Source organism: Buceros rhinoceros, unplaced genomic scaffold, assembly GCF_000710305.1.
Source record: "Buceros rhinoceros silvestris isolate BGI_N320 unplaced genomic scaffold, ASM71030v1 scaffold43537, whole genome shotgun sequence".
Classification (NCBI taxonomy): Eukaryota; Metazoa; Chordata; class Aves; order Bucerotiformes; family Bucerotidae; genus Buceros; species Buceros rhinoceros.
Window position 1 is genome coordinate 1,178 of NW_010421187.1, and position 17,169 is coordinate 18,346.

At 42.9% G+C, this 17,169-nt stretch overlaps 1 protein-coding gene across 2 annotated transcripts; it reads left to right on the plus strand.

The window, feature by feature from the left end:
* The first annotated feature begins 2,295 nt into the window (after positions 1–2,295).
* On the plus strand, positions 2,296–11,883 carry TRA2B (transformer 2 beta homolog (Drosophila)). Of its 2 annotated transcripts, XM_010139561.1 has the most exons (7): positions 2,296–2,459; positions 3,197–3,385; positions 4,695–4,810; positions 5,969–6,052; positions 9,751–9,813; positions 10,568–10,641; positions 11,485–11,883. In XM_010139561.1, the coding sequence occupies exons 1-7, from the start codon at positions 2,427–2,429 to the stop codon at positions 11,493–11,495; spliced, it is 570 nt and encodes a 189-aa protein (XP_010137863.1). In that variant the 5' UTR covers positions 2,296–2,426; the 3' UTR covers positions 11,496–11,883. The 2 variants fall into 2 exon arrangements, with proteins under 2 accessions (XP_010137863.1, XP_010137864.1); XM_010139562.1 differs by lacking the exon at positions 11,485–11,883 and having other exon boundaries at positions 2,300–2,459; positions 10,568–10,649.
* Positions 11,884–17,169: the final 5,286 nt, after the last annotated feature.

Consider the following 17,169-nt stretch of genomic DNA (forward strand, 5'->3'; position numbering starts at 1 on the left):
CCCTTTAAATAATACCCTGGCAACTGACTTTTCGATGAACAAAAGTAGAAGCTTATGACTACCATGGCTTCCTGAGCATTTAACAGCTGTCTTGAAAATGCCTGTGGCTGGAAGTTCTGCAAGTATATTGCAGAGATAGTATGTTCATTAGTAGATTTGGGAAGCATGCTGTCAAGGCACATGTTTGGAACCAACGTTCCATTGTTCCATCCAACGTTACATCTCTTTTCAGTGCCATCACGCATTTGGATGTGATCGTGAGCAGATCACCTAACTCTGGTTCTCACCAGAGAAATAACCTTGTGAGAACTTTCTTATTTTTTGGTAGTTCCTGTTGCAAATGTATTTTTGAGATTTGTAAATAAAACTTTGATTTGGGAATCATATATTTTATCAATTGGTGTGTGGATGTACTTGATTTTAAAATAGGCTTTTATTGAAGGTTTTAGCAGCAGCATAGCAAGTTTACTATCTTTGGCTGACTCTGTCAAGTCTAAACAAGTCTTGAGGAAGGAGTAGGATTTTCAACTGCAGTGGCTTTGTGGCAAAGGAGAATAATGGCAGTATGATGTTTAAAGCAGCGATATAAGCAGCGCGTATTTAAAATAAGCCTTGTTCTCCCACGTGATGGACTGCCTGGTTTCCAAGTGTCCGGCTCTTGTTCAGCGTAATGGGTGCATTCTGTTACCTGTAACCATCAGTTATGTGTTTGCCTTCAGTTTATTTCTCTGTCAACAGTTGAAATGTGTCTGTATGCATATGTTGCACTTTTAAATTATTTATTATTATTATTTCTGTCTTTACTGTCTTCTCTGCCTCAGGAAAGGTCTCCTCTTCTTCTACACGTAGTTATACATACTTCTGTGTATAAGCAATATACATAGTTCCATATATAGCTTATATACATAGTTATAGATACTTCTGTGCATAGTTAGAAATACTGTAGTGGGACACACTGAAGTAATTTCTCCTGGATACGTATACATCTTTGGAGTTGAGAGACAACTTGGCTGGCTCATTTCTGATGAGGTTGGAGGCATTTTTTTTCAGGCAGCCTGTAATGTACAGGATTTATATTGTGCAGTTTGGCTGTCTGGTGACAGTGAGAAATTCTGTCTATGGAAGAAGCTGTTAAATGCTCAGTAAAAATGGATTCAGGTTAAGAGCTTCGCTCATGCCAGCCTAGTGGCGATGTTACTGTGAAATGATGGTAGCTTATGGTCTCTGTTCTTGGCTTCATGGCTTATGGAAGCTCTTGGCTCCCACAGACTAGAGGAAGGACATTTAAGACACAAACAAGAGTCTGAAGATTAATGATTTATGACTAGGAGCCTTTGGATATTAAACAGTTCTTAGCTTTGCAGTGATTTTCTTTGTAGTTGTGTGGAATGCAGATTATTCAGTGACTGTCATCAGCAGGCCAAGCTGGTGTAATACTCCAGTTTAAGTGCCTGTCCAGCTTTTCAACTAAAACTGTCTGTGTTGGGAGGGCTGAGGGTTTAGTAGATGGAATTGAAGTGTTTCAGAACTTCGTCTCCACAGAGCTAGTGCTGTCAGAAAACATTTTGGGAAATGTTCTGAGCAGACCTGGGCTGAAATTAGTGAGCAGTTGCACCTTTGCCTAAATACACTTGAAGTGTGAACATGTAAAAAGTCATGAACAGCTGATGTTAAATAATGGTTGAAATACCAGAAGGCAGATAAACCTACTACTGCTTAATTTCTTGAATTGTGTTAAGCTGTGTTTCAGGGGCATTTGCCAGAGTTCTGTGCTTGTAATTATGCATTGTGTAAAAAGTGTATTTTCAGTGTTGCTGAAAGCAGTGCTAGTTTGAGTGCTAGAGTGAGCAGAAGTGTGCACTCCTCCAATTGTGCATGCTTTGTGTTAAGTCACATTTATTCCTATTCCTCTTTCTGTTAAGTCTTTAGAAGAAACCCACCCCAGTTGTTAAATGCTGCTGTAAATGCTGTGAATATTTTATGCATATACTGTGTTAAACCAAAATAGCCTTGTTAGAGAAAGGTAAAAGCTATTGGGGAATTAAAAGGTAACTGAGACAGAAGTTGAGGTGCCTGTTCTGCAATAGAAATGCTCTGAGAGCATCTACGGTAATCTAATTGTAAAGATTTAGCACACAGTCCTTGAGAGCAGTGACTAAATTGGTTATAGCTGTATCATGTGGTACTGCAGGTTTTTAGAAAATGGTTATCTGGGCTCTTTGTTTGCAAATATCTGACATACTTTTTTAAGGGTTAAAAAAACCCAACACTGTACTTTTCTCTTTTTTTTCCTCAGATCTAGATCAAGGAGGAGTTCCCGCAGACACTACACAAGATCACGCTCTCGTTCCCGCTCTCACAGAAGATCCAGAAGTAGGTCTTACAGCCGCGATTACCGTCGACGACATAGTCACAGCCATTCACCCATGTCTACTCGCAGACGTCATATTGGAAACAGGGTATGTCTGTTATAGAGGTAGATGACTCATACGTAGTCCTGAATGCATCATGAAACCACTCAATTAATTGGAGTGTTCCAGAAAAAAACATTCTGCTTCCTGCTCAGGTCTATTTAAAAAAATACTGTTAATTGTCACTTGTTTTTTGATAAGCCATTAGGATCTCCCTAAATTTGCTTAGGATTGTGGGTTCAGGGTGTCCTGTTTATATGCAGTGAAGTATGGGTGTGGAATTAGCAGGGAGAAGCATTTGCACTTTTCTTGATTAGAAAGCTTGGAAAACTAAAACATTTCATGAAAAGCTGTTTTGACAGTGTCTTTATTAAATGGGCATGCACACCAGCTTGTTTTTAGCTGCCTTACAGGCCCATGTGGCTGAGCATGGTGTGATTTGTGCTAAAGTGGAGGGAAAGATTAGTAACACAAATGAAGATGTGATCCACGCCTTCCTCTGTGTATATCTCTCCACATTCAACGGTCATCAGCTAGCCTTTGGAGGGAAAACTTTTTAAATACAGGACCTGCTATGTGCTGTAACTGTAGTTTGTACAGTACCCCGAGAAACATGAAGTGTTTTTTGAAATGAGGTTTGTGTATCTGTAGGCTTGATTGTAATAAGTGTCTTTTAGCAAGGTGTCTTTTTGCTGTTGTTTTGTCTCGGACAACTTGTGAAATACGTTGTGCTACAGATACAAGCAATTTTATTCTAATGTCTATCTATCTGTCTGTCCCTTTAGGCAAATCCTGACCCAAATTGTTGTCTTGGAGTCTTTGGATTGAGTCTGTATACCACAGAAAGAGATCTGCGAGAAGTTTTCTCCAAGTATGGCCCAATTGCTGATGTTTCCATTGTGTATGATCAGCAGTCTCGGCGTTCAAGAGGATTTGCATTTGTGTACTTTGAAAATGTCGAGGATGCTAAGGAAGTAGGTTGGGGTACAGAATTATGTTGTGTTTGCTGTGTTCTCAGTTGCTGGGATGTGTATTCTGTAACAGGATATAGCTGGGGGAAACTCAGGGCCTAAAAAATACTTGGTGCCTCATGATGTTATAAAGTTAGTTGAAAAGATACCTCCTGTATACCAGAGGAGAGGCTGGAGAGGTGTGAATCCTGGTCCCTGTGCAGACTAAGCTATTGTGTAATTCACAAAAGCAAACTTTAGGCAAGTCATAGTGCAAACTATGCCAAGAAAGAAAAGAAAATAAAACCACAGGCTTTCTGTTTTTTAATTATAAGATGAAAGTTCCTTCCTAACTCCACATCTGATCTTAGATGATGTTTAGATGTGGATGGCCATTTCAGAGCACCTGTAGGAGCACTAACATGCACTCTGCTGACTTCTAGTCCTTTAGTCTGAAAGGGGCAGGGGGGAATCTCTGAAAATAAAAAGCCAGGCTGTATGTGGCTTCCTGGTGCCTGCACATGTCCGTGGGAAACCCTAAGAGATTCAGTAAATTGAAGCAGCATCAATACCATATAACAAGTAATGGGATTTGTGCTTACAAGCACTACAGAATGAGCAGGGAAATCTATATTCATCAGGTACCTAATTCTACATTCAGGCCAGCCCTTAGAGAGCAGTGTTGCTTATGGGCTGTGATTAGGCTTATATTCTGCATAAATTCCACCACTCTAGAGTCGTCTCCAAATTTTATATGTCGTCCAAATTTTATATGAAGGCTTCTGTGTTAGGTTGAAACTTCAGATATAGATCCTGCTACTTGGCAGGAAAAAAGCAGTGGTTTTCAGATGTACTTACGATTCAATATATTACCGTGTCAGGGTTATGGTAGGTTTTGAGAATGTATTGGTGGAAAAAAAAATACCAAGATAACAGTGCTCTTTTAAAAATTAAATGCTGCTTCATTTTCGGTGTTGGAATAGTTACATCACCCTACGTAAGCTTGTTTAAAAGTTCCTCTTAGTCATGGTGAATACAGAGGTTCTCTTAGTCATGGTGAATACAGAGGTTCTGAAACAATTGTTAAATTATGTTCCTTTTAGGCTTTTTATGCAGTAAAAGTCACATTTTAAGTGGTGACTGAAGCTTACGTCCAACTGGCCTAGTGTGTCTTAGGATTTGTTTGGTGTTATGTGTAAGGCATAAGTGAAACTTAGACATGCATCCTATCTGAGCCGTTTTAGGACTTCTCTTAATACTTGAAGCAGTGGTTAGAAACCAGTATTGGTAATAAACTTCTCTGTAGTGAACTGTATTTTATCACTCTCTTTAGGCAAAGGAACGCGCCAATGGAATGGAGCTGGATGGGAGAAGGATCCGGGTAGACTTTTCCATAACAAAAAGACCTCACACCCCTACCCCTGGAATCTATATGGGAAGACCCACTTAGTAAGTTAACTGTCTGGGTTTTTTTCCAAACCACTACGGGATAGGATTAATTGTCTTGTATTTTGTTAAAAACTGTTCTGTATCCCCCCTAAGAGACCTGATTCTGTGAGGTTTTACTAGTTTATCAGGCGTTTGCATTAGTGCACTGTTCTGAAAGCTGTTTCCTTGCTTATGACTTGAGTGCTGCACATTATGTGGATGTTTCAGTACTGTAAACGGTTGATGCCTAATTACGTTTTGGTTCTTTTTTTACTCAACAAGAGCTGTGCTAACATGGATGTGATTATCTGGCAAAGCTTCTGAAAACTAAAAAACTCAACTGATAAAGGAGGTTGAGTTTTTAATTCAGAATTAAAAAGAAGCAGCAAACCTGTATGTAGACAGCCATCAGCAGTAATGGATATCTTTCCAGCTTTTTAAACAGAGGGAGTTAATTTACGTAGCACTTGTCAGTGACTGTTCTGGGATCAGCCTGGATTACGGAGAGCAGAAACCTGTATCCTTAGTTATGCAGCCCAGACATGAGCTATCTGAACATTTAAATAAGTCTACAGTAAGATTTTTTTGGACAATTTCTGAATTATTTTAAGTTGTTGTCCTGTGTGCCTTCAAATACTAACATCTTCTGCAGTTATCAAGAGTGAATGACCAAATAGTAATTGAGAAGCTGTGTGGTGCAGTCTGTCCTGTCTGTGTAGTACACTTTTGACATAAAGTTCTCAAGAATGTGAATTGTTTTCTCAAGGCTTTCAGCTTACGCTACTAGTGTAGTTGATGTTGTGTGGAGACTGCAGGTTATTTTTTTTTAAATGAAAGTTCTTCCAAAAGGAGATTTCTGAGAGTTAAAAGTGAACAGAGTTGTCACAGAGTGGATTACCTCATGTGCCTGTGGTACCAAAAGGTTGAGAGGTTTCATATCAAGGAGGAAAGTAGCTGTCTTAAAGTTCAAGCATTTTTAAAAGCAATTATTTCAGTAGTTGTGTTCCCATCTGCACTGATGGGTAAGTAGGAATGCTCACAATTTAACCACAAGGATGTGAGGTAATAATATAAGCTCATTAAAGAGGTGTATATTTAACCAACTGTATGCCTAGTGAAAAGGGCTGCAAACGATATTAATGTTCTATATTTTATTTAATTCTCTTTCACTTCTTGTAGTGGCAGCTCACGACGACGAGATTACTATGACAGAGGATATGATAGAGGTTATGATGATCGCGACTATTACAGCAGATCATACAGGTGAGGCAATATTTGTAATACTCAACTGCTTTTTAAACTGTGCTTTCTCATCTACTTTTCTACCTGTAGAAATGTTAAGTAGTTCATCCTACACAGGTATGCCAAAATCCTTTTGCACTCAGTAAGATTCCATTATATGAAATCTTTACCAAAATGACTCCTCAGTACAAATTGCGTTGGTCAGATTGAGAAATACTTCGTGATGTTTAACCTAAGGCATGAGTTAGTCCGTAATGCTTTTTTAATCTGCATTAAGTTTTGAAAAACAGAGTATGTTCTCCATACTCTGATTTCAAAAGAATCTTTTGTTGGTTCATCTGTTAGCATTGAAATGGTGGGAATACGGGTGCAGATCTAATACTTGAGTTGGTATTACAGTGCCAACTTAAATTTTTAGCATAGCGTAGTAGACGAAGTGGAAAATTTCAGTGGCGACTAGTATTCTCTACTAATAATTATGGCACCTCAAATGTTGCCAGAAATAAGGAATGAGGGGTGGAACGTTGCCTGTTCTGTATTGGACGTTGTGCATAAAAAAGCTTTTTTAACGTACTCTCTTGGTTTGGATGTGTGTATTCACTTGAAGGACTCACACTTCCTCTTTCTTCCTGTCTTCAGTCTAAACGGCTGTGTTGAACAGCATAGTAGTCGGACATAGCATAACTGGAAGAGGTGAATATTCAGATGACAATATACATTGTCAGAGGGCTAGTAAAGTTGATAGAAAATCTGTTGAAAACATGGTTGGTATGCCTGGGGAATTTGGGGCTCTCCTGGCCAACCCCTGAGGTCGCACCAGGGAGACAGGGACCACACTGAGCGTGCTGTTCCCTGGCAGGGGTGCGTGGTGTAGGATGGTGCCTATGAAATCCTCATGATTTCTGGGACACTACTAAGTTGGACACAAAAACGAGTTAATTTTTTCCGTCTGAAATTACCAAATGTTCCTGTGTTTGCAGAAGTCTGTAGTAGTATTTTCATGGTGGTTTGTAAACTTAAATGCATCAGCAGTGGGTGAATTTATGATTATTTCCTGATGGCAACTATGTATTCATAGAAATACCTTGAATTATAGCTCAAAGACAAAGGAATACTACATTTGGTGATCTTGGCTTTCAGTGTACTCTCATTTGCTTCCTAGCTGTAGAAGAAAATACCAGCTTTGTATGGTCATTGTCAGTGACTGAGAGCAGCTATATCTGCCTTCCCCTCCTACTACTTTCAGCCACTTTTTCTCCTTCCTGTTTATCCCCTCCCTGCCTTGCTATTGTCTTAATATGAGGTGTTTTGCTTCTGCAGTGCTGCTGGGGACAGGGAGGTGATCAAGGTGCTCTGCATGATCTTGGGCAATGCAGGAGACACAAGTGTTGTGCTCACATTTCTGGGCAGCAGTTCTGCTTCTAACAGTCCATTTTCTTGAAACATCAGTGGTTTGAACATTTTGGAGAACTGTAGCAGCTAAAATCTGAAGTTGATACTGGGCACGTAAGAACAAGATGGGTTGAGTTTCGCTTTGCCAGCACTTGTTTGTAGGCTTTCATACTGTGGTAATGGCTCTTTGACCAAACTTGTTCATTTTAGAGCACTGGGTACAAAAACTTCCTTGGGATAGTTTAACAGAGCCTCATCTCATTTAATGTATTAAAAGTCATTAACTGAAATTTAGTGGATAAATTGAAGCAGCTCACTGTGGTGTTGGGGCACAGAGGACGCTTGCCAACGTAGCCTGCTAAGAAGCCTGTTAAGTTGTGCTTCTAGCTTGCCTCTCCCGCTTTGCATTTTTTGTATGGGGTTCTGTGTAAGCATGTCAAAATGGTAAATGCACCTGAGGGCCAGCAAAAGATGTTGGGCTGTGCAGTCTTTGGTAAGAGCTTTACACCATTTGTCTTTATTGTTGCCCTTCATAGTACTCATTTCCTTTCGTAAGGATCAGTCAGAGTATACTGGTTGTCCTTGAAATCTCTTGTTTGCGTGTTCTTAAAGTGTAATTTATCCCTTGTTCAGGTTATGGCATGACCCTAAGTCTTTTGTGCTTAAGTGTTAATGTTTTTCATTCCTGGTAATAAACAGCAGCTCAGGTGTTTGCAAAAACGTTATCAGAAGTTGTAATTACGGCTGATCCGGGTGCATGCTAGTGGGGATAGTTGCAGACTGCAGTAGTGAGTGAACGTAAAGAAGAGGACATGCCTAAGATGAGGAAGAGCAGACTAGTAAGAAGTGACGTGAGAAGATGGACTGCTTCAGGTAGTGTGCTAGTCCAAGCATAGCTGATCAGAATTCGTGGCCAGGTTTTGGTCTAGCTCTTTGAGGCAGTTGTGCTGGGTGATGTTCTTACCTTCCCACTTGCTCTCCCATCCTGTTTCTTGTGAGCTAGGGCTTTGGGGTGGAAAAGTAAAAAATATTGATGATTCCAGCAAGGGTGTTTTCCATCTCCTATATTTAAAAAAGAAAAGGGAGGAGGTGGTTTAAACCACATGCCACCAAAAAAACCCCCCACACCCTGGTGTTCTCAAACTTAATGGAGAAGCTTTATAATATCTTTTCATAGTAGATACTAAAACAGTGAAAGTAAGCCATAAATAGCTTGTGACTACTTTAAAAATGTTATGGACTGCCCAGGTTAGATTCTCATCCTGCAGCCCTTGGCCTTCTGAGAGGGAGAGGACAATAGGGTTGTGTATGTTGTAAGTGCTTCCTTGTGAAAGGGAACTTTAGAATTGTTAAATATGCAGTAGAGCATTGCATACTAGTACTCCGCCCTAGAAAATCAATTGGTAACAATTACTTTGCCTTCCTTGCCCCTATGCAGCAAAGCCTTAAGGGAAATGCAATTTCAGATGGGAATTGTCATGTTAAAATTGAAACTTCTCATTGTCGTGGGATGCTTAATCTTGTCTCAGAGTATCTGTAAACTAAAGAATAACCTTAGGGGAAAAAAAACCCACCAACACTACCTACCAAATGGAGATTAGGGGAAAAAAAAGAGACCCACTGATGGAAAGTGTGGTGTTTTGAGGGTTCTTTAGTTTGTTCTTTTTTTCTTTATTTTAGGATTTATTTTGAGCTGCTGTGAGGCATCTCTGGCAGTGACTGTTCCATAACCCAAACTTGATTCAGTCTCCTGCTGACGCTTTATCATATCTAAATTTGTGGAGGTACCAGCCCAACATTTCATACTGTCAATTCTACACCATGCTGTTTCAGTGCTAGACAGCTTCTGTATAAGAAGTTGTACCTCGGTTCTTAAACACCCTGGTTTAAATGTAATTGTGAAGCGTTAAAATGTAAAGGATGTGGGTTTTTTTTCCCTTCCTCCACCTTGGAATCAACTTTTTCCTCAGGACAGTGAATTGATCTTGCTATTCTAAAAATAAAACAAAAATAATATTGCTTGCCTCAAGTGGGTAAGCATCTGAGAATAGAAATGGTCTTAGAGGCGAAGGCTATGTCCCAATCTTAAATTGCTGCTTGTTGGAGAGTGACATCGTAAATACAATATTGGTCAGCTGGAACATGAGTCCTCTTTGGCTGCTCCTTGACACCGAGTTTAGCCAGCGCATTCCAGGAATACATAAAAATAAACATAATGAAGTAATTCAGCATTATCCAGTGTCGGAACCAATGTTTTCTGCTTTTTGCTTGGACAATGAACTTTATTTTTTAAATCTTCAAAATCCATTCTGCATTTGTATTCACAGAGGAGGTGGTGGCGGCGGCGGTGGAGGATGGAGAGCTGTCCAAGACAGGGATCAGTTCTACAGGTATGAGAGGAAGGCTTTTGTCATCAATGGAAAGAGTCTTATACAGGGTATTTTTTGAGTATTCTATGAATCGAGTGTAGGATATCTTTAAAAACATTAACAGAAACTCTGTGGATGTTCAGTACTGGCAGCTTTTCAGTGAGCAGTGCAATTCATTTCAGAGTTCCCTCATCGCTATGCAAAGGGGCGAGATGAGTATAGGGACCAGTTAGTGCAGCTTTGTGCAGGAAAAGCTTGTGATTTACACCGAGAAGTGAATGTCCTGAATGTTTGGGGATTTCCTTTTTTATTAGGAGATGAGTGGAACTAGGCAAGGAGTGCCTGGATTGGAGGGGTTTGGGGGTGGGGTTGGTGGTAGCAGTGACGACTGCTAGTCACATAAGCTCTTCATCTCAGAACAAGTGATTTAGATTAAAACTAAATTAACTTAAGGTGTGATTTGGCTTACGTTGGTTGGTTGGGATGCTCCTGGCTTGAAGCAGTAAAATGGCATGTAGTTAAATTGTGAATGCAAGGGAGCTTACATTTCTTCCATTAGTCCCAAGTAATATCACTCTGACCTGATAATAGAAAGAGCATTAAGAAAATACAAATCTTTGCTTTGTTATCCCGTACAAACGTTGATGAGCTGTTTTATCTGCTCATTAGCTTTCCCACATAAGCTCTTGGGGCCAGGGTGGGGTTAGAGGTATCCACATAGAGCTGCTGCCACTCGCTCTAACAAAGGGATTGATTTTGATGCCTTTTTTCACAGGAGGAGATCACCATCCCCATATTACAGCCGGGGGGGCTACAGATCTCGATCCAGATCTCGGTCCTACTCACCTCGTAAGTAGTCTGGGAGCTCGCATGTCAAAATCAAATCTCCAATTTGCCTGAACTTCTTTTGAGTTTTTGTGTCCATAAAGACAAGTGTGGGGTTTTTTTGGTTGTGGGTTTGTTTTTTTTTTTGAACCACAGATCCCTTTACTGTTTCATTGAGCAACTGGCAACCTTGAGGACAGGGCAAATATTTAGTTTGCAAAAAAATAAACTAGTTAACACCACTTTTTAAAGAAGTCTGAGGTCCTGTTTCTTTCTCCGAAACTGTTAAAATGGGCGTTTGTAGTACCCTGACAGTTTGGTTACCTTTAGCACAGCAAGGCCTAATTTCCAGACCTCGGACCTTCCAACCCTGAAGCTGTATTTCCTAACATAACCTCAGTTAAAGAGGAGGTTAACTTCATCTGAGGGCCAAACAGTGCTTTTTTTCTGAGCTGCTTATTTGCATGACAGATAAAGCACCATTTTGATGGCAGAAAGTTAATAAACCACAACAGCATTCCTAGCAATGCTCCCTTTGTCATGGATGGGGAGTGAATGGATAGGTTGTGTTCTCGTGTTTACCCTTTGTGTCCAGATGAAAACAAGCGTACTGCCTTTCCTGATGCAGGGGGAGCTGGCCCTGGGCACTGAACGTCAGCTCGGGACACATGAGGGGGAACTGGGGTTTTTCTGCCCAAAGGAACTGACTGACAGAACTGTACTGACTGCCAGGCTCTGTCATACACTAACCATAAGGCTCTCGAATTTGATGCAGATTTGAGGGGTGGCAGTGAATTTAGATAGAGCTCTTAATCTGTCAATCCTTGGGAGTCTAATAGTGTGCATATTTGGGTTTTTTTCTTTCAGGTCGCTATTAAAGCATGACATGTAGAGGAGTTTCTAGCTACAGCCTTTTGAGTTGAAACCGCAAGTTTGTGGACAATATTTTTATTGTCTCTTCTGTTTAAACAAGTGAACAGTGCCTAGTGAATAGGTGACTTTTACACCTTTTATGAAGACTACTTCTGTGATGTTAAACGCTGTTTCATTCTGCGTATTTGTGTAGTTTGGTGCTTTGTTTCAAGTTGTGTTTGGAAAGAAGTATGTTCTGCATGTATTTTTTTAGCCTCAATTTTGACTCCTGAAAGGTTTCTATTGTAAAGAAAAACTGTTTAGTTAGTTTTTTCTACTGATTCCAAGATATTCTGAAGATCAAAACCTGTGTAAAATGCTTTCAAAAAGTGAAAAAATAAAATTAAAAGTTTGTTTTTTCTTTTCCTACTTACTTTTGCCAAGGGGTTGAAAAGAGACTACAACACTTATGCCACTATTCTGTAATAATGTTTAAATCCCAGAAGTAAAATTCACCCGAATTGTGTGTTGCTGGGTCATTGTTCTCTAAACGTAACACCATCTGGGATGTCAACCCAGCGTGAAGAGAAGTCTGTGTGCAGTTTGTACAGCAGCAGGAGCAAGAAACATCATTCAGCAACACTGTACGCATGGAGCAAGACTTGGAATAAACTCTCGGTAATGCTGCTGAGCTTTGAGGGGGTGAGCTGTTAGCAGATCATCACCTGTAACTTGGAGACCTTTAAATAATTGAGAGAGGGCTCCAGTGGACATAGGTAACCATACACTTAGAGAAAAGAATGAAGTAACAGACTAGTTTTTCTTATTTCTTCAGTGATGATTGTCCTTCTTCTGAAGAGTGCATCTTTATCTGCCAAAAGGCAATAGTAACTCCCTAACGATGCTTTCCGAGCAGTAGAGTACCATTTTGCCTGCTCAGATTCATGAACTTCATACACTTGACAGGAACATTCTGTGCAAGATTTGAAAGAACTTTTGTCATCCTAGAAATTCCCTCAGCCTCCTACCATAGCTCCAGTGATGACCAAACATGGAGGACCTAGAGAACAAGAGCAGTGAGGTATTAGGCTACCTCTGACACTGTTCTCTTGGCTTTTGATGTTCCTCTGCTTCTTGTTTATGGCATTTTCAATAGTTTTTTTCATGGACTACAAGCAGTTAGAGGGCCTTGTGGTCCTGCACCCTCTTGAGCCTTGTTTGATGATTTCCTCTGTTCCTGTATGGGAGTGGAATAGACAGCTGCTCTCCGAAGCATTTCTGTGCTGATCCTCATCAGCAGTCTCTGTGTCTTAGTGTGGTTGTCAGATCTAGTTAAGTCTTTGAGTGGAAGTTGTCAGTAACTTGGTGTGTTCTTTTGGAGGGGGGTGGAAGGAAGGAGCAGGATGGAGCAGTGTTGCACAGATTCAGGCACCCTGGATTAATTACAATGCAATAATACTGATTTATTTCTGAGCACCATCGTGCACTTGTCCTGATTTGGTTCTCCTAAGCTGCAGGTTCTCATACAGTGAATTACAAGAGCTTGTGCTGGAGGGTGAGGATCAGGAGCCTGTCCCTGCAGTCTTCTCTCGTGGTAGCATTTAAAACATGGCTGCGTGAGCTGCTGTGCTGGCACTCGGCTATAAAGAGAAGTGCCACCACCGCCATGGCAGATTAGGATTTAAGTGGGAAGATTTACTTCAGTGAGCCTGGTTTACCCCCAAAGACCATTTTTATTTGGTGGAAACTACTGTAACAGTCCTGTCAGCCAAACAAAAAGACCAAGAGGTAATCCCAGGGCAAGTGCCTGTGTACTGAGCTACATCCCACTGGGAACAACCTGTCACTTCCTGTCCTGTGAGGGCGGAACTGCACTTAGAGTTCTTCATTAAGTGCATCCAAAGTCGATGGCTCATCTTTTAACACCGGCACAGGCTCACTTATTTTGGTTTTCTACTACTGAGTCCCCTGTTGGATTTAAAAGCTCTTGGGCAGATGCGGTGCAGGCTATCTGTCGCACCATGTACTGAATCTACCCTGTTAGATCTATGCTGTCATTACTTTTTTTAATCTTGTCTTGAAGATGTGCTGAGCTTTCCACACTGGTTTATGGTGAGAATTTTTTTTGTGTGTCATCAACTATACTCATTTCGGGACTCAATTTATGTTCTCTACTGATAGAGGAAAGAAAATGCTTTCCTCTTTGCTCTGAAGCAATTGGACAAGTAATGTGCACAAAGCAAGTGTGCAGAGCGTGCAAGGAAGAGCCTGATCTGCTGCAGCTGCCTGGAGAGGAAGGCAGCTGACAGCGTTACACCGGCCATCTGAGGAAGGGTTTGCAAATAACCGGGTATTTTTTATAAATCCCTACCAGTTTTTAGTGTCTGGCTGTAAGACTGGGCAACAGGGTTTGAGCAGTGGTCATTTCTAACTGCATCAGCAGTAACATCCCATCCCTAACAGAGTCAGAACTCCCTCTGAAGCATCCCATGGGGTGCGCACTGCTGCTCCCGTGCCAAGAGCATCCCCCATCCCTGCGCCAGGCCCCTGCCCTCTGTCAGCGTCTCAGGGCCACAGTTCATGTTAGGGATACACGTGCAGGAGTGTTTCTGGGGAAGGCAGAGTCCCACCTGCTGGAGCTGATCCTCCTCCTCCACAGAGCGGGCAGTCTAGATCTTTTGACTCTTGGTCGTGCTCTTAATGCTTCCTTCAAATCACTTGGCAGGGATTGAGAGATGAAGAACGTGTGTCCCTTGGTAAGCTGCTTTATGTTTTAATAAAACGAGGATTTCACAATGTGTGGTGCAGTTCCTGGCAGCTGAATTCATCTGATGGCGTTGCTGCCAGAAGAGCATCCTCCCTCCCCTTTCCCACATGGCGATACCTGGTACTTCTGGTAAGGCTCAGATCCACTGCAGAGCCATGCTTCGCTCGGGATGAAAACGAACTCGTCCTTCGCAAAGGCTGCAAACAGAAATGGTGATGTGTTGGTGGGAGGCAGCGTGCTGAGATGCACCCTAAAATCCTCTTTAAAGCTGTCCCTGCTCTTCGGGAAAGTAGCAGCTCTGGCTCTGCGGTAGGCTTGCAGTGGGGAGAGCCTTTTGTCTGGGTGTTTCCTGCCGCTGAATCACTCCAACTGCTCCTCCGTCCAGAAAGAGCCCCTGGTCAGATGCTGCCCAGCGTGTGTAATGCTGCCCTGTTATGCGGGAATGACAGATTGCTGTGGTATGTGATGTGCTTCGAAACCGCGTCTGAATCACTGCTGGATGTCCTGATGCTCTGCCAGCGTGTAACAACTTCATCACGGGGGAGGGCGGAGGAGCATAGCCTGAACTTCAGCACAAGTCCCACCAGTGCTAGGGAAGCATCCCCTTCCACGGTGGCTGCAGAAGAAGCATCTGCTGGGCTGCATGCGGAATGCTGTGGCCTTTGATGACCAGCTTTCCTGGCAAGAGGAGGACGAAAGAACTTTAAAAGCACGTGGGGGAAAAGGAAGCAGGGCGGTGTTTGTGCCGTTGCACTTCTGGTCTTCACTAGCATGTGCAGGTGGAGTTTACTCTGGGTCAGCTTGTGCCTCTGCTGGCATGAGCGATGCTTCAGGCCCTGCACAACCCTGCAGCATTTGCCTGGTCCCCTGGGCGTGAGGAAGGTCCCTGTGGGGAGTGGTGTAGCTCAAGGGGGCTGCTGAGATCAGCATGCAAGGGTTGATGCTGTCAAGGGTAGCTGTGGTTCTAGTGTATTCAGAAAGATGTTACTAAAATCCACTTGTAAGGTGGCTTACAAATACAAATTAACTCGAAACTGGGTCTTGAGAGTGTCTGGGTCCAGTGTGGCACTGAACTTGGGGAATGGAGAGCACAAGGCGGTGACTTTCCAGGCACCCCTCGCACAAGCAGTGCAGCAGCTTTCAGCTTGCCACTGAACTTCATGAGTTCCTAAACACCCCATTTTCCCTACTAACTCCTGAATTGGCGTTCAAGCCGTTTATTCTGTGGTTGACGGTTTGTATTTCAGTTCCAGCAAATCAATTGCATGAAAGGTGGGTACTCCTGACACAGCAGGGCTGGTTTTAGAGCCAAGAGCAGCTGACCCATTCCTTTTCCTGCTTCAGTATGATGGGTTTGACTCTGTAGGGCTTCTCTTGTCTGTCCATCTCTGGCACCTGGCCTTTGCTTGATCACATTGGTCCCAGACATCCATACCTTCCTGATCGCCTTAGGAGAGTCCTCAGAAACGTAGCCTGTTGGGAAGGAGCTACTGGTACATCACTACTGACAGCGTCTGTCCACCATTCCCATCCTTCAAAGCTTAAGAGCTACGTCTCAGTCACGCTAAGCCCCTGTACAGGTGTAATTAACAGAAACCCAGTTATTAATTGAATTACCCAGCCATGATAGTTGCCTTGCACCTCACTCAGCATCCCTGAGTGTTATGGGCTGATGACCTGAAAGCTTCCAAAATCCTGTCAGCACTTAGTAGGTATTATATTGTGTCATGGCAAACTGAGCAAAACGATTCCCCCACGGCTTGAAAAGTACAGAAGCAATTTTCAGCCAAACTCTGAATTATTTTCTCAACTAAGCCATGCTTGATGGATCATCCCACCCTGCCGAGGCGGGCTGCTCTAGTGCTCAGCACTGCTGAAGGCAGCCGGATCTGTGATGCTCTTTCACCATCTCTGTAGCAGCTGCCTGGTTTTATTGCTAGGAGGCTTCTGAAAGTACTGGCAAGAAAGTTCACCAGCGCTGTGTTAGAGTTAAATTTCAGGTCTGCTTCGGCCTCGTGGTGCCTTGTCCCTGGTACACAGCGGTGGAGGGCAGGCAAGAGCTGCTTCACCAGCACACACCGATCCCTCTCTGCAGTGCGTTGTGGCACACGAAGTCACCTCTGCAACTTGGTTAGAAAAAAATAAGTCCTGTTTTAAAGGAAATTAGTTAATCTGTAGGGGAGGATTTATTTGGGGTTTTGGGGTTGGTTTTTGTTTTGTTTTTGGCACCACCTCTCCTGTGAAGTCTCCTCTGCGGCCAGAGTGACAAGCGGCTGCGTCCCATCCCTGCCCCTGGAACCGGTGGGGCAGGGATAGGTCAAAGCTCTGCTGATGTTTCTGCGGCACAAGGAGTGAGTGGAAAATACCACTAAGGATCCAGGGAAAACGGGCAGGTCAGAGAGATGAGGCAGGTTCCTCCTCAACCAGGTAATGGCGCTTTTTCCGCTGGGTTCATGCAGCCCCTGGGGAGCACGGTGAGCGGGTGGTCCGGCCAATTTTCCTCCCACCACATAGCCCATTAATCCACCCCCTGGGGGACACACACGCAGCTATAACCTGGCTGTATTTGTCTGCTGGCCACTGGGTTTGACCAAGAGATCTGGCCAGACCACAGCCAGATACTATGTTTGTCCAGTGATGCTTTTGCATGCCCTCCAGCTGTGGGGGATGCCTGTGCTTCTCTGAGCCCTGATGACAGAAGGGGATGGCTCATGGAGGACATTTCCTGTGCATCAGCCCCAAGTCCACCTTGCTGCCAGCCCTGCCAAGCACACCGCAACTTCTGGAGCACCTCTACTGATGGAAATTTGATGGTTTCACCACATCCTTCCTGTTGGCTGAAGGCAGGCTCCTCCCTCCCTACTCTGTCCCTTTCTCTGACCTATTCCAGACACTCTCTGGGGTTGGATGCTGCAGATGTCGGATCCCAACAC

Coding starts and splice junctions, on each gene's coding strand:
- TRA2B (XM_010139561.1), top strand. CDS start 2,427: ATGTCTACTCGCAGACGTCATATTGGAAACAGG. Junction 4,811..5,968: donor TATATGGGAAGACCCACTTA/GTAAGTTAACTG, acceptor CACTTCTTGTAG/TGGCAGCTCACGACGACGAG. Junction 9,814..10,567: donor GACAGGGATCAGTTCTACAG/GTATGAGAGGAA, acceptor CTTTTTTCACAG/GAGGAGATCACCATCCCCAT.